Genomic DNA, 25,068 nt, shown 5'->3' on the forward strand with positions numbered 1-25,068 from the left:
AACATCCTCTCCACAGCCCTGAGATGTGTCATTTTCTTTTTTTCTTTTCCTTTCTTTTCTTTTATTTCAATTGATCTGTGGGAACATGTGCTTTTTGATACATGGATAAGTTCTTTGATTTCTGAGAGTTGGTGCACCCATCACTGTACTGTGTACAGTACCCATTGGGTAGTCTTTTATCCCTCACTCCCCACCCTTCCCCACAATCCCCCAGGGTCCATTATATTGTTATTAAGGGTTTGTGTCCTCACAGCTTACCTTCCACTTATAAACGAGAACATAATGATAGTTGGTTTTCCATTCCTGAGTTTCTACACTTAGAATAATGGTCTCTAACTCCATCTAGGCTGTTGTGAATGCCACAATTTTGTTCCTTTTTATGGCTGAGTAGTATTCCACGGTGCATATATGCTACATTTTCTTTATCTACTTGTTGGTTGAGAGGCATTAAATAGATAAACTATTCCCAATACAAAGATGGAAAAAAAATACTCCTTTGGCTAGCTTCAAAACAAATGCCTTTTCAAAACCTGGGTTTGTAATGACTAATGCTTAACTTGGGGCTCATTATCTTGGATAAATAGTAAGATTATAGGACAACTGTAGATAAGGATTCTCCCAGACCAAAGAATGAGCACTGGGGTTTCTCATTAACTAAAGAACTTCACAGCCTATAAGATTTCAAACAAAACAAAAGCATCCTTTACCTAATACTAGATATTTGTTTCTACCTAACCCTGAATCAAATCTTGAGGCAGCTGCCATTGTTTTTCTAATTATTTCTAGGTAATAGAAATGCCCTTAGCTTACTTTTAGCTATTACGCAATCACCTGAACCTTCCATACTAAAATAAGTCGAGTTTTTTTTCTAGCATCTAAAAATCCATAATGATATTCAAGTTGGAATTTTCATTCCCAGCTTAGGCCTACTATATGCTGGGAAAATTGTAGTGGAGAAATGGGCCCTCTCCTAAAATTTACAGTCTGGATCACAATGGCACCTCTCTTATTGGTCTAAATAGTTAAAAGTTATCATATAGTTAATACATTTTTTAAAACATTTATCTCCTATCTTTCTAACAATGTGGAAGACTAAGTTGGAATTCAGAACTCTGAGATGCCTCAGAGTTGACATAAATTGAGGACCACAAGAGAAACAGCTTTCAAACCACTCTTCTCTACAGATACCCAAGCCCAAGCACCTGAGCCCTGTCTTTCCCATGCAGTAATCAGATATTCCATGGCATGTCACTGAGCTCAGGTGTGTGCCCACTAGTGACACAGTCCATCCATGGGAGGGCAGATATGGAGAAGAGGCCCACACAAAGTCTGGAAGTATGTTGGGTACCATTTGGGCAAACTATTCTGGGGGTCCAGATTTCCTTGAGCATGGTCTAGAAAGTGCAGTATGTCCCCAGGTGGGCATGTTCCCTTGTGCCCATGGATTTCTTGCCCCATAGAGGAATGATTCTAGAAGAACGCCAGAGCAAGATCTCCAATGTGAGAACCAAGGCAGGGGGTCCCTCTTGACAGTGTTGAGGGAAGGAACTGGGAAATGAGTTAAAGTGATATTCTCCTCTCTTATCCAGCCCATCCTCCATTATCTAGTTTGTTTTGAAATCTCCAGTACCAAAGTGGATGAGATGAAATCCCTGATGATCAGGTTGAAACATGGCATTGGTGATCCAGATTTGGCAGACGTGCTTTGTGGGCTCTTTTTCTCCTGGGATAATGGAAGGTTCTGTGAGGACATTTCATCACTGGGAATTCCTTACCTCTGGCTGCCTTCTCCTATGGGCTCCTATGCTCTGTGCTCTGGATTCCCCCAGACCACCATGTTGATTGGCCAGGGACCTTCTCTGGACTTTCCTCTTGGGCTTCATCCCTCCCAAGATAGCACAGCTTCTTGGTGTTGAGAAGTCCACATCTGGCCCACAGGAAATCCACACACATTCTTTCTCTGCCATATTCTAGAACTGTACTCCATTCCCTATACCTTTCACTGTCCTGGATCTGTATCCAGTGAGGACAGCTTCAGCCACAGTCTCTTGTCTTTGAACTTCCCAAAAAAGGCACTGAAGCAGCAGTCCATGTATAACTGAATATATGACATCATCATAATAAGAGGAAAAGCATATTTTATTTCTTTCTGACTTTCCTACAGTCTGACTTTCCTTTTCTTCCTTTATCAGTAATAACATACTTAATATCAATCACATTTTTAAAAGTAAATATTTGGGGAAAAAAGACAGTTTGCTTTTAAATCCACCAAGACTTTTGAGCTTTGTACTTGAGAAAGCTTTTAAAATAAAAGTTGGGCAACAAATTTGAACCTCAAAGAGTGACTCTGCTTTTTAGGTGACAAATCCAAATCATGTTTAAAATCCCTGAAAAACAGAAAATGACCAGGAGGTTCATTTTAAATATACTCTCTAAATCATGTGAGAATTGCAGGCCATAAATTATGGCAGAAAGACAGTTGGCAATAAATATTTTTCTTCAGTTCAGTTGCTCTGAAGAAGAAAGAGAAAGACTATGTTCTCAGATTAAAATGTCATTTACATTCTTATAAGACTATACTTTAAAGAGAAATTGAAATAAGTTATATTCCTATAAGTTTAAAATATCAATCAAAAAAATAAAACTCACTAAGAGTTAAGTTATTTCAAGGAAATAAGGTAATTTAATGTTTGCTTACATTTTAACATATAAGACCATCAGTGCAAAAATGTACTAAATATCATAGGTAACTTTATAAATAAAAAAGTCATTGACAGTCCAGAAATTTATCTAAGTAACATTAAAAGATTAATCAGTATAACCGAAGACCAGAATCAGTTGTCTTAGGTCAATCTGTCTATATAACTTAGAATAAGGTTAGTAGTAAGGTATGAACACGGACATTGTGACATATTTTATACATAGAAAAATGCACAACTAAAGTTCTAGCAAAAAATGAAAAAAAAAACACATATATAAACATGCCATTTAATTAAATTCATCTTAAATGAAGACACTGAGAATGATTATCTATACTAGAAAATGTTATCCGTTTTCAACAAAATACTACTTTATCATCAAAAGTATGATATCATCAAAATACTGCCTTATAAACCCCTACATGGATTCCATTGCTTTACTGTATTTATATATGGTGACTCATTTATATTAATATATAGCTCTTTAGAAGCTTGTAATAACTGACTGCCTTTAAGAAGGTCAACTTGGACCTCTGAAGCTGGCCATAAGGGACTACTGCTGTACATGCTGTGCTGTGATTTTCTCTTCATATATGCAGATCCAACTGGGAAGAATCTGAGAAATTATTTATTTTTAATATATGCCCTGTTTTTTCCACAAATAAGTTAAAACAGTTTTCAGTAAAATCCCTACATATTGAGATAGTAGATGTAAAAATAAAAATAGATATCCTAAATGATTGGGAGCAATAGGAACCCAGACTAGGATACTTACTGGATTTGAACATTAAGCTTGTCTATGTAGATAAAATAGTTTTTATAGTTCTCATTACTTGATGACATGGGGTATCTTTATACTTCAGAAATTATAGTATATGCTTCCTTGAATTTAAATAAAATATATTTTAAAATATACTGGTAAAATATCCTAGAATTGATTCATTCAACAAATATTTATAGTACACCTACCATGTGACAGGCACCGTTGAAAGATATAAGGAAAAAATCTGTATGGAAAATAGTCATATAACCCTGCTAAGTAGTGGCAAATAACCCCAACTGATCTAGTTCAAAAGACAAGACAATTGCAATCATCTCCGTTGCAATTCACCATGGTGTTCTCTAAGTTTCTGCTTTGGTAGTCAAACCATAAACAAGTGCTTACTGTGCTGTTATTACTCATTCATTCATAAATTCATTTACCCAACATATTTTAAGCACCTCCTACATGCAAATCACAATTCTAGGTCTTCATCAGGAGTCACAGATGATTCAGGCAGTAATTGTCTTTAAGCTGCCTGGAGTGATGAAAAATATATAAATAAATAAATAACAAGGAAGAAAGAATGAAGAAGTGTCTTACAAGCTTGAAAGCAGGGGGATTTGCCGCTTGAGGAAGGAGTAGAAATCCTAGGAGTGTTTTTGGAGGATCTGGGTCTGGCATTGTAGATGAGCAATAAGGGCAAAGGCTTTCCAGGCACAGAAAGCAACTCAGCAAGGGCAGAACAATGGGAACGTAAGGAGCTTGGAGGACAGATGACAAGTGGCTAACTTCAGAGAACTATTCCTATGTAAAGGACGATAGGAAAATAAATTAGGCAAGTTAGGTCAGGGCCAAATTTTTGGCAAGAGAGTAGGTTCAGATTGTAAAGCTGGTGTCCCTAACTGTGACTCTTGCTATTAAAATGTAAATAAAGCATACAGCTAGACTCTGGCCCTCTGGAACTTTATAATCTAATATGTACATCATCAGACAAAAGTAAGATCCTTGCAATGAATTGTTCCCATACTCTTTTCTTCTACCAGATGATGTTTAGAGTTCTATAAGCAACTGCATATCTGACACAGTTCAGGAAAGGTCACATATTTAGAGCCATCTCATCTATGATAAAACCATCTTCTACCTGTGTTTTACTTTTTACTTGTGACTGCCGGTTCTCAAGACATCATTTCCTACCAGGGCAACTCTTGTGCTGCATTCCTCTTCTAAGTGCTGCTAGCTCCTGCCTTCTAATATTGCTCTTGAAGGATTCACTGCCTAGGCTGTGAGAATGTAGCATTAAGGCATACACAACTGGGAAATAGTAGCTGACAATGGACTAAAGGTATGAGAAGCAAAGTGACTCCAAGAAGAACAGTGCGCTCACTGTAAACAGCCAATAATGGCATAACCTCGAGCAGCAAAAGTGGCAAATGACTCTCTCGATAATCCTAATGGAAAGCACTGCTCATGGCTCCTTCATCTTTTAGACAAAGAAAGGCACCACATGCAAGGTAACATTAAGATAATCACTGTTTCTGGGGACAATTCTAAGTGCTAAATAAGAGCTTGGAGACAGTTATGCACGGGTGGCTGTTCCTCCTACTGTGTATTTGTATTAAAACATGCATATGTGCAAATGCAACGGAACCCTGCATTAACCTTCATTTCCACCCACCCTTGCTTCCTACCTATTTATCAATCATTTAACAATAAAGAATGAAGAAGTAAGTGTCTTACAAGGTTGAAAGCAAGGGGACATTCCCTCTTGAGGAAGGAGTAGGAATCCTTCCTTTTCTTGCTTCTGCCTCACTTTGTTTCCATCTGCCCTCTCTCCTTTGCATAATAATTAAACTCTCCATTTTGAAATTTCCATGCCACTGTCACTCCGATCTCTTCCAAGTAAATGATTTAAACAATCTTAAAAAGCTTTTTAAATTATCTAACAATTATTTAGATAATTTTTATAAACTCTTTATAAACTACATGGCTTTTCATATTCAACAAAAAACTAATAATTAAACACTGACAATCTCACAGTCTCCAAAAGGAGGAGATAATGTACAGTTTTCCTCAACTTATTTGGCCACAGGACTCTTGTTAGAGGAAGTATTTTTCTTCACATTAATTTTATAAGCTCTTAAAGACACATACTATTTAAGAGTTTTTTTTGGGGGAGGGGCTTTTTCAAAGCCCAATATCGTAGAGATAGACTGCTATTAGATAATACATTAAACAATTTATTGGTTAACAGACTAAGGCTCATTCATTCATTCATTCATTTACTTAACAAATATTTATCAAGCACTTATGATGAGCTAGGCACTTTTTAGGCACAGCAAATTATAGCAAAATGTAAACAAATCAAATCCTTTCTCTAGAAAAGATGCTTACTTTCTAAAGAGAAGAAAAACATTAAAAAATAAATATAAAATGTGGCAGATGGTAATGAGTGCTAAGGAAATGAAGATGAGTAAGAGAGGGACAGTAAAGAGACGGTGGAGGAAGGTGTTACAGAATGCCGCTGTCTTCCAGTTAGTTGGAGGAGGCCACTCTGGAAAATTCTTAACTTGAGCTAAGACCTAAGAAGAAAAGGAATGGGAGCAAGAATCGTGGCTATATAACAAAGAGGAGGCCAGGAAAACAATCACAATGCAAAGGCCCCAGACTGGAAGCTGGATTGGTACATTTGAAGACAGCAGAGAACAGTGTGACCAAAGTAGAATCAGCAAGATGGAGTAGAGTTGGATATAAGGTCAAGAGACTTGAACAGGAACAGGGCATGTCAGTTATTTTTGGTCCCTATAAAGACTTCAGATTCTCCTTGAAGTGCACTACTAAGCCATGGAAGGTTTTAAACACAGAAATGACTTAATACTACATATATTTGAAGGGATCAGTCTGGGTGTTGTTTTGAGAATAAATTAGGAGCAAGTGTAGAGTCAGCCAAATCATTAGGAACATGTCATAGTGCATAATGCTGCCTTAGGGAAGAAGTGAAAGTAGTAAGAAGTGACTAAAATCTGGATGTGTTCTTAAACTAATCGCAGAGCATACAGGAGACACTGAGTGTAGATAACTCTTCTAAGGAGTTTGATTGGAAAGTGTAGAACTAGAACAATAGCATCCAGGGGTTTGCCCCTTCCTTCCCTCAGAATCCCATGCCCCTTCTCTCTCTCCCCTTCTTCTCCCCCTTCTCTCCCTGCCTCTCACCCCAGTTACTGAGAAGGTGTATGCTCTCAATTATAAGATGTTACTTTTTAAACTGAGGCACCTGGTGTTTCCATCCTCTCTGCTGTGTAATTTAGCTCAGATAAAATCAGTATCTATTTCTGTTTTATTTTAGTACCGATTTCTTTTACTATGATGAAAGAATAAGTATTTTGAAAACCACTAATACAAAGAATGATAGTTTATCAGCATACAGAACATTTCATTGTACAAAACACTATCACATGTATGAAATTGCCAGGACATCATCAAGTGGAATCTGAGAGTAGGCAAGTGGTCCAGTTATTTCTATTCTAAAATCAAAACCAAGACCTGTTATTATCATTACTCAAAGTTGATATGACTTGTTAAGAGCATAGAAGGAATGGAAGTTTAAGTCTTTGCTACATTTAAATTCTCAGCTCTTTCAACAACCATGCCATCATTATCCAAATGAACTGTACTCATTTTTTTTATAAAAAGTCAGAAACAATTCCTTTACCTATCAACCAAAAAAGCATTTTCAGATGGTCAATAAGAGAATAATTCTCATTTAGAAATATTTCAATTTGAGATATATCTTATAAAATGATTAAAATCTCCTGAATATCTAAGTCTACTTATTTCCAAACGATGCATTGCCTTAAATTTCTCTAACTTTTAGGCTATGGCATAATTGCAAAATAAATTAGAATGGTGAGAGCAAAATCAATCATTCTAAAGGTTGACATTAGTAAATATTACATTCTCAAGGCTGACGTTAGTAAATATCTACTCTATGCAATTGTGATTTCCAGATTTCTTATTCAAATGTAAATGATGTTCTATTTTTCAAAATCATTGTTGTATTTTAGCATGTAATTATGTTAGTCTTGATTTACATACTTCTGTTATAACATTTTCTTTAAAACATACTGCATTACACTATCAAGAGTTAGCCAATGTGAAAGATAAAGTAACACCCAATGTATCTAAAGACAACCAATTTTATGGGTCTTTTAAAAATATCAAACATTAAAAATTCAACATCTTAAATAGCAATATATATATTTAAGACATTCCTTATACCTGTGCATACCTATGTATGTATGAACATATATATTATTTCTCTTTAAATTTCTAGACTCTATCTTAATGATGCTGTTGAAAGATAGAAAAAAGTGGCAATTACAAGGCATACTGGAAATTATGAGAAGAGTATATTACACTGCCCACATCTACAGTAAAAAGTTAGGTAAAAAGAGAAATAATTATAATGCTACTGAAATTCATTAAAAATATCTTACAACTATTTATGATGCTGGTCATAATTGACTTAACTATTTTCCAAATATGAACATTGTTCAGCTTTTGCCAAGTGTGCGTTACTACCTTGGTCCAAGCCACCGTCACTTCCCAGGTGGTGGAGAGGTTCTACTCCCTACACCCGAACCTATTCTTAACCATCAGTCAGAGGTCACAGTCATTCTCCAAATAGAAATTGGTTCATTTACTCCCTTGCTGTTCATCTTGCAAAAGTGTGTTTCCACAATTACAATCAAACTAAAAGTCCTCTCTATGGCTTATAAGACCTTGACTACTGCCCAGGCCCTCTTTCTGCCTGCTCTCTGAATCATTCACCATGCTCCAGACATATCTTAGGATTCGATACTTGCTAATCCTTGTGATTCACATGCTTGACCCCCTGACTTCATTCACATCTCTGCTTGCTACTTGGTAGGAGTAAGCTCCTTTGGTCATGCTCTAAAACAGCACTCACACCCCTCTGTTCCATAATCTCCATCCTTATAAAACATAACAAAACTTGTTATTATACATTGTGGTGCTATTTTTAATTAAAATTTTAATTGAGATAATTGTAGATTTATAACCATTTGAAAAACTATAATTAGAAGAAATGCCATGTATACTTTTATCAGTTATTCTCAGTGGTTAACATTTTACAAACTGCAGTATAAAACAGAACCAGAATATTGACATTACTACAATATTCCAATCATATTCAGATTTCTCCAGTTTTGCTTATATTGATATGTATATGTAATTAGCTCTATAGGATGTTATCACATATGTAGGTTTTTGTATCTGTCATCACAGTCAATATAATAAATGGTTCCAACACAAGGACACCTCATGTTGCTTTTTATAACCACACTTGCCTCCCTCTGTCCCTAACACTTGGAAACCACTAATCCACCCTCCATTTCTAAAACTCTGTCATTTCAAAAATGTAATATAAATGGATCATCTAGTATGTATTCTCTTGGGATTAGCTTTTTTTTTAACTCAGCTTAATTTCTTGGAGATTTATCTAAGTTGCTGTATATATCAACAGGCCCTTCCTTTGCATTGCTGAATAGCAATTCCATGGTGTGTATGTACCACAGTTTGTTTAACCATTCACTTGTTGAAGGACATCTGTGCAATTCTAGATTTTTGTTATTACAAATAAATCTGCTATGAATATCCAGGTACAGGTATTTGTGTGAACTTAACTTTTTTTTACTAATCTGGGATAAATGCCCAAGAGTTTAATTGCTGGGCTGTATGGTAATGCCTGTGTCACATTTTCACTATCCTTTTCTCCATTAGAATGAAGTTCTGTTACAGCAGAGACTTGGTTATTTTGGTTAGGTGCTACATTCCACTATCCAGATAAGTGCTTGGCACTGAGTAGGGAGTTAATAATATATTTGTTGTAAAAGGGAGCTTCAGATCCTCATGGAGATTTATTATCTTTTTTATAGGTGCCCTTACAGGAGAAATGAGATTGAAAATGGTTTCCTGGAAAAGACAGTAGAGATGAGAATAAGAGAGGTGTGGCCATGCCATCTGTCCCCCAAATCGGCCTGAGATATCTGAACCCTGAATGAAAGAGCAATTAAGGAAGAAAGGCTGAGAAACTGTGTTCACACAAAGATTTGTGAGGTTCTGGGGAAAGACACATGGCTTTCCAGTTCCCAAGAACACAGTTGGACCCAATGCCATTAAAACAGCTAGGCTTGATTTGACTTCAAACCACGTGCAGTTTCAGTTGGCCAGGTGGCCAGCAGCAGAGAACAGAGTAGTCTTCCCTTATCACTATGTTCAAGGTCAGAACAACAGCAGTGGCAACCTGACAAAATAGTAAGTAAGCTCTCATTAATATTTATCAAATGGGTAACTAAGTTATTTCCTGACATGGCTGGGGAAGACTTTAGGGGTGAATGAGGCCCTCCCTAAGCAACTTACTTGGAAGATGATAGCTAAGAGCAACAGTAATTTGCAAATCAATATCACCATTGGCTAGAAGGCCTAGGAAATTTGAATTACATGCATTTTTTTTAAAAAATGGCACTTATAATACTATTTCTATTTCTGGGTATAAAATTGTAAATTGATTATATTTATTATTTAGAGACAGACTCATGTTTTTTTTTTTGCCCAGGCTGGAGTACAGTGGTACAATCTTGGCCCACTGCAACCTCCACCTCCTGGGTTCAAGCTATTTTCCTGCCTCATCCTCTGGAGTAGTGATTACAGGCACCTGCCACCACGCCTGGCTGATTTTTGTATTTTGAGTAGAGATGGAGTTTCACCATGTTGGCCAGTCTGGTCTCTACCTCCTGACTTCAGGTGATCCGCCTGCCTCAGCCTCCCAAAGTGCTGGGATTACAGGCCTGAGCCACTGCACCCATTTGAATCACTTCTAGAAATTTGGGCCTATTAGTATTTTAAATACACCACCTTCATGAGGATAATCTTCTGGCAAAATTTGTCTAACGTATTTTTGTTAAGAGATTATTGTTTTTATGAATAATATTAAATCATATTAAAAATAACAGAAAAAGAAAAAATGTTTTACTGTTAATCTAAAGTTTCAATTTTCAAATATTTTGGATTTTATATGTATCCGAGTATTGCAAAAATCACAAACTTTGTGTCGATATTGGAATACTTCCTTTGCCCAAATAGCCATTATATATGTCTGCCATAACTCTTCGTTGGTTTCCAGGCAAAGAAGAAAAACAAAAAAATAAAAATGCCTTGGAACTCTGGCTACTATAGATAGGTTATGGGATAAACGTTGTTGCAGGGCGTGGATTCGATCAAGTGAGAGTCAGATTTTAAGAGCAGTAAGCTAATATATTTTTCTGACCTGATTCTTTCAATCAGTTTGGGATTCTTGCTATAAGACAATCCCCATTATCTTAAGAAGTGATTTCTTGGCCTGGTATGGTCACTCATACCTGTAATCCCAGCACATTGGGAGGCCAAGGTAGAGGGATTGCTTGAGCCCAGGAGCTCAAGACCAGCCTGGGCAACGTGACGAAACCCTGTCTGTACAAAAAACACAAACATTAGTTGAGCATGGTGGCATGCCTATGGTCCCAGCTACACGGCAGGCTGAGGTGGGAAGATCATTTGCGCCCAGGAGGTGGAGGTTGCAGTAAGCCAGAATTGCACACCACTGCACTCCAGCCTAGGTTACAGAGTGAGACCTTGCCTCCAAAACAAGAAAGAAAGGAAAGAGGGAAGGGAAGGGGAGGGGAGAGAAGAAAGGGGAGGGAGGGAAGGAAGGACTACAGGAAGGAAGGGAGGGAGGGAGGAAGGAAGGAAGGGAGGGAAGGAAAAAAAGGAAGGAAGGGAAGGAAAGAAGAAAGAGAGAGAAGAGAATAAGGTGAATTCTTTATTAGGGAATATTGGTTTTCTAGCGGAAAAGTACACTGTACAACCACCAGTGTGTGGTAGATACATCTGATACCAATAACTTAAGCATACCCTGAGAATGACCCTGCATGCCATATGTACCCAACAACAATGACAAGCTGAGCAGAGGTTGCCAGGTGGAGAGCATTAAGTGAAAAGCTCTATCTTAACTGCATGCCTTCTGAAGGCAGTGTTGGCTCTCCTGTCCAGCCTGCTGCCCCTGCCACTCTAGGTCTGCTCCTAAGCCTCTCAAACCTAGTGCCATCCCTTCTGAAGTAAACAGAGGTCCGGCATACAACAGGAGGTCAGAGAAAACTCTATGAGTGCCCAGAAGATAGGATCTGCGAAGAAGAAATCTGTGAGTAAATCCTAGGCTGGCCATGCATGTCTATGTGTTTCCTGCTTGCCAATGGCTTTGCCTGGTAGCTGCTATCCTCGATGGATGGGGCCCAGCGCATGAGTATAGAGGTGCCTTGAAAATGCTGAAGGATCTGGAAGAGTTGTTGTAGGAGGTGGATCTGACTGAGTGACGGTCAGATGCCTGAGCTGTGGGAGCCACAGTTGGCTGGTGGCTTCTGACCCTGCTCTAAGCAGCCGTAGAGGCTGAGCTCATGGTGCCACTGAGGGTCTGTCAGTTGCAGGACGAGCTGTGACTACAAAGAGGTGCCAGACAAAACAGAGACCCTGGCTTGTCAGGTGGCCTGTATGAAGAGTCACCAACTCCCCTGTACCCACAGGGAGCAGACCTGCACAACTCACCCCTGCCTGGAAGATAGCAGCACACCACAATGTGGGACTACCCCACTGTCGAGTTGGTGGAGGTGAAAATAGGTTCAGGCAGAAGGGTAGAGAGTCAATCATGGGGTGGCTCCTCCATCTGTGGAACATGGAGATAGGGGCCACTATACTCTCCAGACTCAAGATAAGTAAATTGGCAAAATGGCATCCATCGCAAACCACGCGGCCTTGAAGCAGCACCTCTGTGGTGGCAGTAATGGAGATGGGGCCATCCCTTCCTCAGCTGGGTGGGAGTTGCTGCAAGGTAACCAGGCCAAGTAAGGGAGACATCCGCAGGTGGCCTTAGTGATGACAAACTGTTGAGGAACTGCAGGGTGCTCCTCCGGGAATTAGGAATGAAGCATGCTATTTATCCTGAGCATTGCCAACGTCCCAATAATGAACTTTTCTTGCTGGCATGAAAGATGCCATGTAAGAGTCTTTGCCAAACTAATGGTATGGTGCTCTAGTCTGTTATGGGGAGGCGGGGTGCACTGCTGGGATGAAAGACAAAAGAGCCAAAGGAAAGGAGACAGGTGAGGGGCCCATCAGGGTGGCCTGCTAAAGATATGGCATGGTCTGGTAGCAGGAATGTCTATTGTGAGGGGGGAGACAGCATGATGCTGTTTTGGTCGGGCTATAGACAGAGTTTCACTAAAGAGCCTCAGGCTCAGTCCACCACCTCTCCTGCAGAGGGATGGCAGGGGGAGGCACCTTTAGACTTGGATGAAGGCCAAGGCTTCAGAATTCTAATAGGAGCAATGGATGGCCAGGGTGTCTGAGAACCAGAGGGCATATGTAGAACCAACTATACAATGGAAACCTAAAAATAGACTATGCTTGCCTAGCAGATATTAGAGTGGACTACACTCTCATATATGGTAACATTCATCAGTTCCAAGGGCCTATAACAGCAATAGATGGTTATAGAATGGAGGGGGTACCTACATTCCATTGCATTGATCATATGCTGGTTTCTAAGTCTTTTTCCAGCCTACAGGCTGTAGCCTCTGCCTTGTTGTCCCACTGGTTGATGCAGAGAGGGTCCAAGGTCCAGGCTTTTTGGTCAGGTGGTTGGGTGTCATCTGGTTAGATGGTATGCAGCGAACCTGTTTGCTGACTGGGAACAGACTGTGGCCTCTCTCTAGAACAAGACGGACTGTTGGGCCTATGGAGAGCTGCTGTTCTCCACCACAGGCCTGCCACGGCAAGTCCAGGGTAAACTCCCAAGTGCTTGGGAGGACTCTCTGTGCCGTGTGATTGTTACTTGTTTTTGTTGTAGTTTATATTGCTGCTGCCACATCTGGCAGCAATGCTCCTCTGCATACCTGGCCCCCGGGGAAATCACGGAAGGATGATATGATAAAAACGTGAGGGCCGTTCACGGACATGCCAAGCTCAGGTGTATGGTAGATGCATTTGATAGCAATAACATCTAAAGCTAGGTAAAGATTGCCAGGTGGAGGGTGTTAAGTGAAAATGCTATTTAAACCGCATGCTTTCCGTAGGCAGTGGCAGTTCTGCCAAGCCCGCTGCTGCTGACCCACACTGTATGTAAACTCCACCTCAATAAACGCCGTGTCACATTTCCTGGTTCTGGGTCTCTCTCTGGCCTCTCAAACCTTGTGCCATCCCCACTGCCATTAATAGCAATCCAACACAATAGAAAGCTAAAAGAAGCTGTCAACTTAAAATTATTAAGAGTAACTTAAAGGAAGAATTAATGGTAAGAGGAATGCTAGAAAAGCATGCAGCTACGTAGTGAGCCTGAGCCTCCCCTGCCTTACTACACAAAATGTTTCCTAAAAAATTGCAATTGTTTTTAAAGAAAGGGAAAAAGTAAAGACCAGTATAAATCTCCATTCTATTTTAAAGTGTTAGTTCTTTAGGCATACCTAACTTTCTAAAGCTTGTAAAGTGTGTTCTGAAATGCCTCATCTGATCTTAACAAATATCTGTTTAGGGAAGCAGGACAAAGGATGATTAGTCGCAGTTTTATATAAGTGTTATTTCCACACTTAACCGTGCGAAGTTCTTAGTGCTTGTTGAAGTGAACTGAATTACTGTGTGAGAAACCTTAGGCACAGATCCGTGAAGTGCCGACGGATGCATCATCAACTCTCCAAGACAGAACTGCCTCAGAAACTCAGGTCCAACCAGAATTCCTCCCCTCACAGCATGGTTCCTTCAGCGTAATTTGGAGATTGAAGGTAGCGATCATTCTTTAAGTCAGTAATCCTCAAGTTTGGTGTACTGAAGGATCATATGAATGCCTTTAACTAAATTCAAGGTACCAACCAAAAATTCTGATTCAATAGGGCTGAAGTGGGGCCAGTAATGTATGTGTTTAACAAGTGTAACATAGAAGACAAAGCACATACTTGCTGAATATGTGATTAGTCCAATTAAGAATGATTATGAAACAGCAAATACCATTGACTAACTGAGAAAGTGAAATATGGAGGTTACAAAGTGACTCGACTCCAATAAATATTGGTTAAATGTGTGACTGCATTAATCTCTAATATAAAATTAAGATCAAACTGACTTAAAGTAGTTACAATACACAAAGAGATAAGTTTTTGATTGCTTTTCCTGGCCAACTTTCTCAGCAGCGAAAAAAGGACTAGGGAGCGTTTTATCTTGAGCTAATGTGATAACATGGGCCACTTCTTTTAAACTGTCCTGTTTCTTTCTGGGCTCAGTAGCCTCCCAGAACAGCCCTCCTTTCTTGAAAAGTAAAAATGAAGAAAATGTGTTCTTAAAAGGAATCAAAGGCTGTGGAGCTGTGCACAAGTAGAGAAGAACGTACAGAATGCCTTCTGTGGGAAAATGGGCAAGGAGTCCCGGGAATGAAGAAATACTCCTTCCCTGTGGCATTACAGTTGTTACCAGGCAACAGGTAAAATATAATTACTTCTAGCCAGTCCCAAATGCAGCTGCCAGCACAAAACTGTGTGCTTAAAAATGCTTTTCAAAAGTTTGACCTGTAGACAATTTTGGTGCTCAATTCATCCTATAATTTACACACACAGAGGTGTGTGAGCATTCACGTGTGTGTGTTTCTCATTCTTCTATGGCATTTAAAATATATATATATATAGCTGGGTGCAGTGGCTCATGCCTGTAATCCCAGCACTTTGGGAGGCTGAGGCAGGCAGATCACAAGGTCAGCAAATCGAGTCTATCCCGGCCAACATGGTGAAACCCATCTCTACTAAAAACACAAAAATTAGCTAGGTATGGTGGCATGTGCCTGTAATCCCAGCTTCTCGGGAGGCTGAGGCAGGAGAATTGCTTGAATATGGGAGGCGGAGATTGCAGCGAGCCAAGATTGTGCCCCATTGCGCTCTAGCCTGGCAACAGAACGAGACTCTGTCTCAAAAAATAAAAAAAAAAAAGAATATATATATATGTAATTGTATATAAAATACAATACTAATCATTATTCTTACAAAGTTATAACCTCATGCTACTTTCATTACCATGAAAACAATATATAACAGCTGAAATCCAAAACACAATGAGTGCTGGTAAGTATGCAGAACAAAGGGACTCTCATGCATTGCTGGTGAGGATACAAAATGGCCATGTGGAAGACCATTTGAAAGTTCTTTTACAAAACTGAATTACTTTTACCACACAATCTAGAAACTGCACTACTAGGTATTTACCCAAATGAGTTGAAAACTTAAGTCTACACAAAAATCTGCACATGAATGGTTATAGCAGTTTTATTTATAATTTCCCAAAACCTAGAGGCCATCAAGATATTCTTCAAATGCCGAATGTATAAACAAACTGTGGAACACCCATAAAATGGATTACTAATCTGAGGTAAAAGTACATGAATTATCAAGTCCTAAGAGAAACCTTAAATACATAGATACACGAGAAAAAAAAGTCAGTCTTAAAATGCTGTATACGATGTGATTTCAATTATATGACATTCCGGCAAAGGAAAAACTAGAGACAGTAAAAAGATCAGTGGTTGCAAAGGTTAAGGGAAGTAGAAAAGGATAAAGAGGTGTACAGGGGATTTTTAGTTTAGTGAATCTGTTCTACATGAAACTGTGATGGTAGATATATGATATACATTTTTCAAATCCCATAGAACTATACAAGACAAAGAGTGAGCCCTAAACTATGGACTTCAGTAATAAGACACCAGTACTGGTCCATCAGTTATAACAAATGTACCACAGCAGTGAGAGATGTTAATAAGGGAAATTATGTAGGAAGAGGGATATATGGGACTCTGTACTTCCTGCTCGATGTTTTGAAAAACCTAGAACTGCTCTAAAAATTAAGTGTATTAATGATAAAACCTCCAAAACATTTAAAAAGTATATGTCGTTAATAATGCTAATGCTGGAAGTAATTTTTCCAATTTGTCACATAGTGATAAAATAGTTGTTCAAATAGACCTATTATTTGTCACTCCTGTACCATGAAATTTAAAGTTCTTTAAATGTCTAGTTATATTCCAAAAGACATTTAATTAACATTCTGTCACATAGGACAAAATTTAAAACTGCCCCCAACATAACTGTCTAAAAAATTGTTTAAATATTTTTCCAAATGAAATGTTCACACTGTATTTGTACGACTCTTATTTTTATTGATTTTCAGTATAGTTTTGATTTTCACAAACCTTAAATATTTTGCCTATATTTATTGTTATTTAAATGAATGCAGAAGTTGCTAAGCTATAAAATTATCACATTTGGCTATTCAAAGCTTTATGCAGTATTTCTCAAATTTCAATGTGTACGAGAGTCAACTGGGAATTATTTTGAAATGCAGATTCTGATTCAGTTGATTTCAGGTGATGCCTGTTAATCTGCATTTCTAAGAAGCTTCCTGGAGATGCTGATATGTGAACACAATTTGAGTAGCATGTTCTAAATATCTAGGTCATAAAACTACTACCAACATGAAAAACAAATCCAGATACCTAGCAATCCTTGCAAGAGTTTAAAGAGCTGTTTTTCTGGTTTTCCTAGCTGAAGAAGCTTCCAGGGTTCCCAGCACTTCTACAGCTGATTTCTCAATATATCCTTTTCTATTTCATCTATAAAGAGGAAGACTTCCTAACCTTTGTACAGTGAGTAAGCTACCCATTTACTCATAATACTCATGGCTTATATAAACCAAAGATCATCTATTTCAATTTCAATTCTCCAATTTGTATGTCTTCAATCAAAGAAAGATCAAGTGACTAGCCCAAAGTCACTTATTCAATAACTGTAAAGGTCAGGTCTCAAATCTAGGTTTCTGCTTCAAAATCCAGTCCTTTTTCCGTTGTTTTCTGTTGCTTCTCATAATGATGCAATGCAGAAAATAGGGACCAGGTGGTTTAGACAACAAAATCCAAGTTCTGAATTGAATCTCTCAGGCTTGGGCTTCCCACTGCAATTCCTAACACTGTTTTAAAATCTTGTTGTGGGGGTGGTCAGCTGTAGTAAGGCAAAAGATTTCTTTGTGCTTTGAAATCAGTCATGCAATTCAACAAAATTATATGAATGTATAAGCTAGTCTGAATACAGTATGAGGCTATGAGAGAAAAGACTTGGATTTTCCACCACAGAGTATGGGGACAAAAATAATTTATTTTATTTTGCCAAACCTGATGGTCCTCTTGAAAGAATTCATGGCCAACTATGCATGGGAGTCAGATGCAGGTGGACACATACCTGCTAACACCCTCCTGGAGCAGCCTCACTTATAGATCAAAAAACAAATGACAAATGATAACTTGATGTCTTCAATAGGACTTCCAGGCCATTAAAGATAACTAAAACTAACCTGACCTTCACAATATAAAGAAACAAGGTCTAGAGATGTGAAAACAATTTTGTACCACAGTATACATATTTTTTGTTAGAACTAACATTTAAAGTTTCCCAACTTCTGATTAACGGCAGGCCTCAACTTCACTCTGACTTCAACAGTAAGTCATGGTGGGAGGGTTAATAAATGTGAACTATTTAAGTGACATCAGGGGTCTATACATGTCTTCCACATATTGCCCTTCCAAATCCTTTAAGGATGTATTCTGTAAGTATACTTTATACTTATACTTTAGTAAGCCTGTAAGTATACTTTATACTTATACTTTAAACATAAAGCTTTTACATACTCTCACCTACTGCCTCCTGGAGCCCATACAAAAAGAGGAAGTTAGGATAATATAACTTTGGGTATAAGACTTGCTCTGAACACTGGACAGCAGCCCATCATGAAAATCCTCTTCTTCTTCCAGAGGCATCCTCTGTAAGTGTGTGTGCTGTATGTAAATAGGTCAGAATTAAGGGGCTCCAGTGGGGTAGCCAGTCTGTTTCCCTCTGGGCACTGTGTCTGATACCAGATTGCAAGGGAAGTAAGGGTAAGTAATATTGTCTTCATGGGATTAAGTGAACGTCAAGGCTGCTGAGATTCTGGGCTGCTATCTCTCTCTTTTCAGGGCTGTTTTGAAGTGTCCATGGGTGAAGGCTGAGCAGTGATGCTACCATCAGGGAGACCTAGCCTTGGCACCTCTGGACCCATCCTGAAGAAAATCAATAGCTCTCATTTCTTTGGTGGTGATCTGAGCTCTTAGAGACAATTTCAAGCAGTTTAGATGCCAGTTGTACAGAGCACACATGCCCACTCACTATAATGGGTTCCTATAGAAATTATAAACTTTTGGCCATGGCATATCTCCAGAAAAGTACAAGATATTCCTAAAATCACTGTTTTTTGCCAGTGCTTGGATATCTGGCTCTAGCTGACAAATCCAGCTTTGCCTTATCATTCTTTTTTTTTTTTTTTGAGATGGAGCCTCTCTCTGTTGCCCAGGCTGGTGTGCAGTGGCACGATCTCAGCTCACTGCAATCTCCGCCTCACAGATTCAAGTGATTCCACTGCCTCAGCCTCCCATGTGGCTGGGACTACAGGTGTGCGCCACCATGCCCGGCTAATTTTTTGTATTTAGTAGAAACAGGATTTTACCATGTTGGCTGGGATGGTCTCGATCTCCTGACCTCATGATCCACCCGCCTCGGCCTCCCAAAGTGCTGGGATTACAGGTGTGAGCCACCGCACCCAGCCTACCTTATCATTCTTAACACCATTGTCTTATCCATCAATACAGTAATCATGGCTTTGCCTATTCCTTCCTCACTCTTCCTACTGTGTGTCATTCTCCTGTCTCTGATCAACATCCTATCCCTCCTTCAAGACTTAGCTCGAATGTGGCAACCTCTGTTTAGCAAGCCTCCCTGCTTGCTAAACACCTGCAGCGCTAAGGCACCACACCATTCATTTAGCATTTATGTTCATCCCTCCTTCTAAGAAGAAATTATCACTAGTGGGATCCGTTTTGTTTAACCTTCCAAGATAAATAAGAATGAGGATTATAAAAAGAAGTGCAGGGAGCATACTTGTTGAATTTTCAAAGGTTTTCACACTAAATATGCCAACATGTAAGAAGGAGAAAACTGGCTTAAGGGCAGGGTGGGAAGTTTTCCTTGTCTCTTTTTTTCTGGGTATCATCTCTGAACCTGATCACCAGAATAATTTCTGGAAAACTTAAAGGATATGGCTTTAGGACAAACAAAAAAGAGACCGGTATCAGCTTAATGGAAAGTGCAAGTTTTGGCAAGGACAGTGGGGCAATAATAAAAAAGGCTGACCAGAAGACTCCAAGCCTCCCTTCCCACTGGGAAGATCAAAACACAGTCTAGAAGTCCTCAGCTGTGGACATGGTGTATTCCATGGGAGAGAAGCAGCATTAGCCAAATGCCAGGGTTTCTGTTCTAAGATTCTATGACTCTACTACAAACAAGAATGATGATGACTTGTATACTTTGCAATCAATAATAATAAAAGCACGATGACTATGAATAACTTACTGTGCTGGCAATGAATCCCATTGAATCCTCGGGGGCATTTACAAACGTAGCCTATGAATGTGTCTCCTCGGTATGCTTCACTTATTTCACAGGTTCCTCCATTATGGCATGGATTAGGAATGCAGGGACCTGAAAGACAGAAAAAATATTGCTGCTTGATGCATATGCTTAAAAGTAGACATTAGGTCAACACTTTTCAATTAATAATTTTACAGGAAAAAGTGTCCTGGATATTAGTGGTATAGGAAATGTACTGGTTGTATGAACTCTGGAGACTAGTGGCCTGGGTTTGAATCTTGGTTTCAACACTTCACAGCCATGCCATCATGAGAGATTTACTCACCTTCTCTGTGCCTTTTTCCTTTTCTGTTAAATGTCAATACTAAAAAATTTGCCTTAAGAGGTTATAATACAGATGAAAAGATTTCATACATATAAAATACCCAGAAAAGTGTCTGTCACTTGTAAAGCACTCAAAAAATTATTAGCAGTAAATTGGATATTATTAAAATTTCTGAACTGTAGAATACCTTCTGTGTGTTTAAAAAATAATACTGAATAGCAATTTCTGAAGTTGTAGTCACAACTCTAGAAATTTTTTGTCCCCCACTGGTGCAGTAGCATATGGCTGTAACCACATAAACCAAATGAATTGGATATCTGGTTGCAAAGCTTCTATAGACTATGAATTTATGGTGGAGAATACCTCTGGAGAAGCACAGTTTCTGCCAATCTAAAAGGAGCAGTTCATCAAAAGTTGCATACATACAGAAGAGGGTCTGATGGTCATTTTTAAACTTTGAGAAAATAACAGCAGATTATTTAGTACTTGTGGCAGCTAACAAAAGTGTGGTGCTGCTCAGAGCCCTCTTGGAGAAAACCAGCTGCCAGCAGTGTGGTTAGCTGACAACATCCAGCTACTGTACCACAGGATCTGCTGTGGCAGCATTTATTTCAAGGCCAGGCTCCCCAGCCAATAACTAAGCACCAAAGGGGAGTAGAGCTAACTGGGCCAGTCCTGCCTAACCTGGGACTTCTCTAATGAACATTCTGTACTCAGAGGTGCCCTGTTGGTGAGGCTGAGATTTTTCTTAAAGCCAGAGCAGTTTGAGGCTTTTTCTATGCAATGTTCTCTCCTCTTTCTTCCTTCAAATTGACAGCCTGTGTCACAGTCTGCAGGCTCATCCTATCTACTCTTGATCTCTTTCTCCTTTGTCCATCACAGACACTCCCCTAAAAAATCTTTTACATTTTTGATTCTGTCTTACAGTCTGCTTCCTGCAGGATGTTAATTGACTCAGGACAAAATCCAGACTTGAAATTGTGAAGAAGGGAGGAGTTGAAGGAAGGAAATGCTCTCCCTGGGAGATGAAAAGAGGCCAATACAAAAATCTATAGTTTTCTCTAGTTAAGTCTGTACTTATTTTAATTGGAGAGAGTAGAACGTATTTACAAGGAAAAGAAAATCCACTGAAGAAGAAGTTAAGATGAACATATTAGAAAAGGAAAGCAAGGGTAATTAAACTAAGTGTCTGACTATGTATGAAGAGGTGATTTTGAGAGCCTTGAAGGAGGATTAGTTCAGAAAAGGAGTGAATGTGGTCAGCTGAAACGAGAAGACAGAAGAATTGGACAAATGAATAATAGTAACTTGAGCCAACTGGGTAGGGGGAAGGGTATTGAACAGAGAGTGCTATAGAGAATGACTCCTCCTGCATGGCTCAAAGCCATTAAAAAAACAAGGGTGGGACGAGGTGGTACACACCTGTAATCTTAGAACTTTGGGATGCTGAGGCGGGCAGAGTGCTTGAGCCCAAAACTTTGAAACAAGCCTGGGCAACATGGTGAAACCCCGTTTCTATGAAAAATAAAAAAAAAGTAGCCAGGTGTGGTGGTGCTGCACCTGTAGTCCCAGCTATTTGGGAGTCTAAGGTGGGAGAATTGCTTGAGACTGGGAGGTCAAGGCTGCAGTGAGCTAAGATCACAACACTGCACTCCAGCCTGGGAGACAGAACGAGACCCTGTCTCAAAAAGCTAAACATTAAAACTAAAATAAAATAAAACACTTATGGAAAGGAAAAAAAAATTGCTATCATTACTTCAAGCACTGCAATAGACCTCAACCATGGGTGGGAAGCATGTAGAAGGTGGGCAATTTTGTCCTGCACTGGGGCAATATTTTATGATTCTACTTCTTCTTCTGAGAGCTGTGTTTGACCCTCCATTTCTTTCAGTTTAAAATGTTATGAAATTCAAAGTTGTAGAGTCTAATAAATATACACATGGAACAGAAAACAATGAGGCAATTGTATAGTCCTGGACCTTGACTTCCCGATAGGGTGGATTTTCAAAAATAAAAAAGATTCAGGGGATCAGTGATTTTTTTTTTCCAGATAGTGCCACATCAAATAAAAACAATATATTTCTTTAAGTAAGAAGTTTTGTGCTGTGAAGTACATATCAATTAAGTTATTCAGCACCTGCCTTTGAGGTGGTACATTGCCAATGTATGAGACAGGGAAGAAGGTGAATGACCAATGACGAGTTATAGAACAATCTGAACCATTTTCTTTTATTGCTACAAAATGAAAATCATGCTACAGACCCTATCTCTCCTCCTCTTTCTCAGTTTCCACTTCTTTCCTCCTCACAAGTTAATTAACATTTGATACTACCTTACAATTTATACATTCTTTTCACACAAATTATCTCATTTATTCCTCAGTATAACGTAGGTGTTTGTCATTGTCATTCTCTTTTACAGTTTTTTTTTTAACTGAAGCTCAGAAAAGTTATATAATATTTCTCAATCAATATCAACCAGTGGACAGATTGAGGGCCCAGAGTAAGAATCTGGGATTCTAAAACCTATACTCCTCAGAGCATCAACTAACTGGGGAGGGGAGAATGAGATGATAGTGATGTTAGAGTATTGGCTCATCAATTCACTTCAAATGAGAGTAAAAGTGACAGATTATAAAATTAAGTGATAACGGATAGCCAAGCATATAACTGCTAAGGAAAAAAATAAATAAATAACTATAGTTAAAAATTATATAATTTTAAGCAAATAAGATTCCTTGGAGATCACCTAATCCAACTTTTCAATTTTCCAGATGAGGAAAAATAACTAAATACGAATTCAGAAATATTCCCTAGAAATCACTTAATATGAGAAAAATTAGGTTTAAGAACTTGTCCCTAGGAGGAAAAATAGTTATTTAAACCAAAACTGGTAAGAAATTCCTGAAGAGAGAGGGGTAATTTATATCAGAGAGAAAATAAGTCTTTCTTGTGCTCCTTTATACTAACAAGATTGGACGAGGAAAGAATAGAAATGGACACTTGCACCTTACCAAAAGTAAACCAGGAAGAGGTCGAAACCCTGAATAGACCAGTAACAAGGGCTGGAATTGAGGCAGCAATTAACAGCCTCCCAACCAAAAAAAGTCCAGGTCCAGACAGGTTCACAGCCGAATTCTACCAGACATACGAAGAGGAGCTGGTATCAATCATTCTGAAAGTATTCCAAACAATAAAAAAAGAGGGAATCCTCTCAAATTCATTTTATGAGACCAACATCATCCTGATACCAAAAAATGGCAGAGAATCAACAAAAAAAGAAAATAATCTCCATGATGGACATAGATGCAAAAATCTTCAATAAAATACTGGCAAACCGATTGCAACAGCACATCAAAAAGCTTATCCATCATGATCAAGTAGGCTTCATCCCAGGGTTGCAAGGCTGGTTCAACATATGCAAGTCTATAAACATAATCCACCACATAAACAGAACAAAAGACAAAAGCCACATGATTATCTCAATAGTTGCAGAGAAGCCCTTCAACAAAATTCAACAGCCCTTTATGCTAAAAACTCTCAATAAACTAGGTATCCATGGAACTTATCACAAAATAATAAAAGCTATTTATGACAAACCCACTGCCAATATCATACTGAATGGGCAAAAACTGGAAGCATTCCCTTTGAAATCTGGCACTAGACAAGGATGCCCTCTCTCTCCACTCTTATTCAATATAGTTTTGGAAGTTTTAGCCAGAGAAATTAGGCAAGAAAAAGAAATAAAGGGCATTAAATTAGGAAAAGAGGAAGTCAAATTGTCTCTATTTGCAGATGACATGATTGTATATTTAGAAGACCCCATTGTCTCAGCCCAAACTCTCCTTAAGCTGATAAGCAACTTCAGCAAAGTCTCAGGATACAAAATCAATGTGCAGAAATCACAAGCATTCCTATACACCAATAACAGACAAACAGAGAGCCAAATCATGAGCGAACACTCATTCACAATTGCTACAAGGAAAATAAAATATCTAGGAATACAACTAACAAAAGAGGTAAAGGACCTCTTCAAGTGGAACTACAAACCACTGCTCAAGGAAATAAGAGAGGACACAAACAGATGGAAAAACATTCCATGCCCATGGTTAGGAAGAATCAGTATTGTGAAAATGGCCATACTACCCAAAGTAATTTATAGATTCAATACTATTCCCATCAAGCTACCATTGACTTTGTTCACAGAACTGGAAAAAACCACTTTAAACTTCACATCAAGCTACCATTGACTTTGTTCACAGAACTGGAAAAAACCACTTTAAACTTCATATGGAACCAAAAGAGAGCCCACATAGCCAAGAGAACCCTAAGAAAAAAGAACAAAGCTGGCGGCATCACACTGCCAGACTTCAAGCTATACTGCAAGGCAACAGTAATCAAAACAGCATGGTACTGGTACCAAAACAGAGACGTAGACCAACAGAATAGAACAGAGGTCTCTGGAGCAACACCAAACATCTACAACCATCTGATCTTAGACAAACCTGATAAAAACAAGCAATGAGGAAAGGATTCCCAGTTTAATAAATGGTGTTGGTAAAATTGGCCAGTAATGTGCAGAAAGCAGAAACTGGACCCCTTCGTGACACCTTAAACTAAAATTAACTCCAGATGGATTAAGGACTTAAACAAAAAACATAAAACCATAAAAACCCTAGAAGAAAACCTAGGCAAA

The 25,068-nt window shown here is 38.7% G+C and overlaps 1 protein-coding gene across 1 annotated transcript in view; it reads right to left on the minus strand.

Moving 5' to 3' along the window:
- Positions 1–25,068, minus strand: part of EDIL3 (EGF like repeats and discoidin domains 3) — a 449,134-nt gene that overhangs the window by 220,087 nt on the left and 203,979 nt on the right. The window contains exon 4 of the mRNA XM_064376103.1: positions 20,031–20,159. Within this exon, the coding sequence (XP_064232173.1) occupies positions 20,031–20,159 (129 nt within the window). The remainder of the gene's footprint in view (positions 1–20,030; positions 20,160–25,068) is intronic.

Source organism: Aotus nancymaae, unplaced genomic scaffold (assembly GCF_030222135.1).
Source record: "Aotus nancymaae isolate 86718 unplaced genomic scaffold, 86718_ANA_hifiasm-v0.15.2.pri h1tg000014l, whole genome shotgun sequence".
Taxonomy (NCBI): domain Eukaryota; kingdom Metazoa; phylum Chordata; class Mammalia; order Primates; family Aotidae; genus Aotus; species Aotus nancymaae.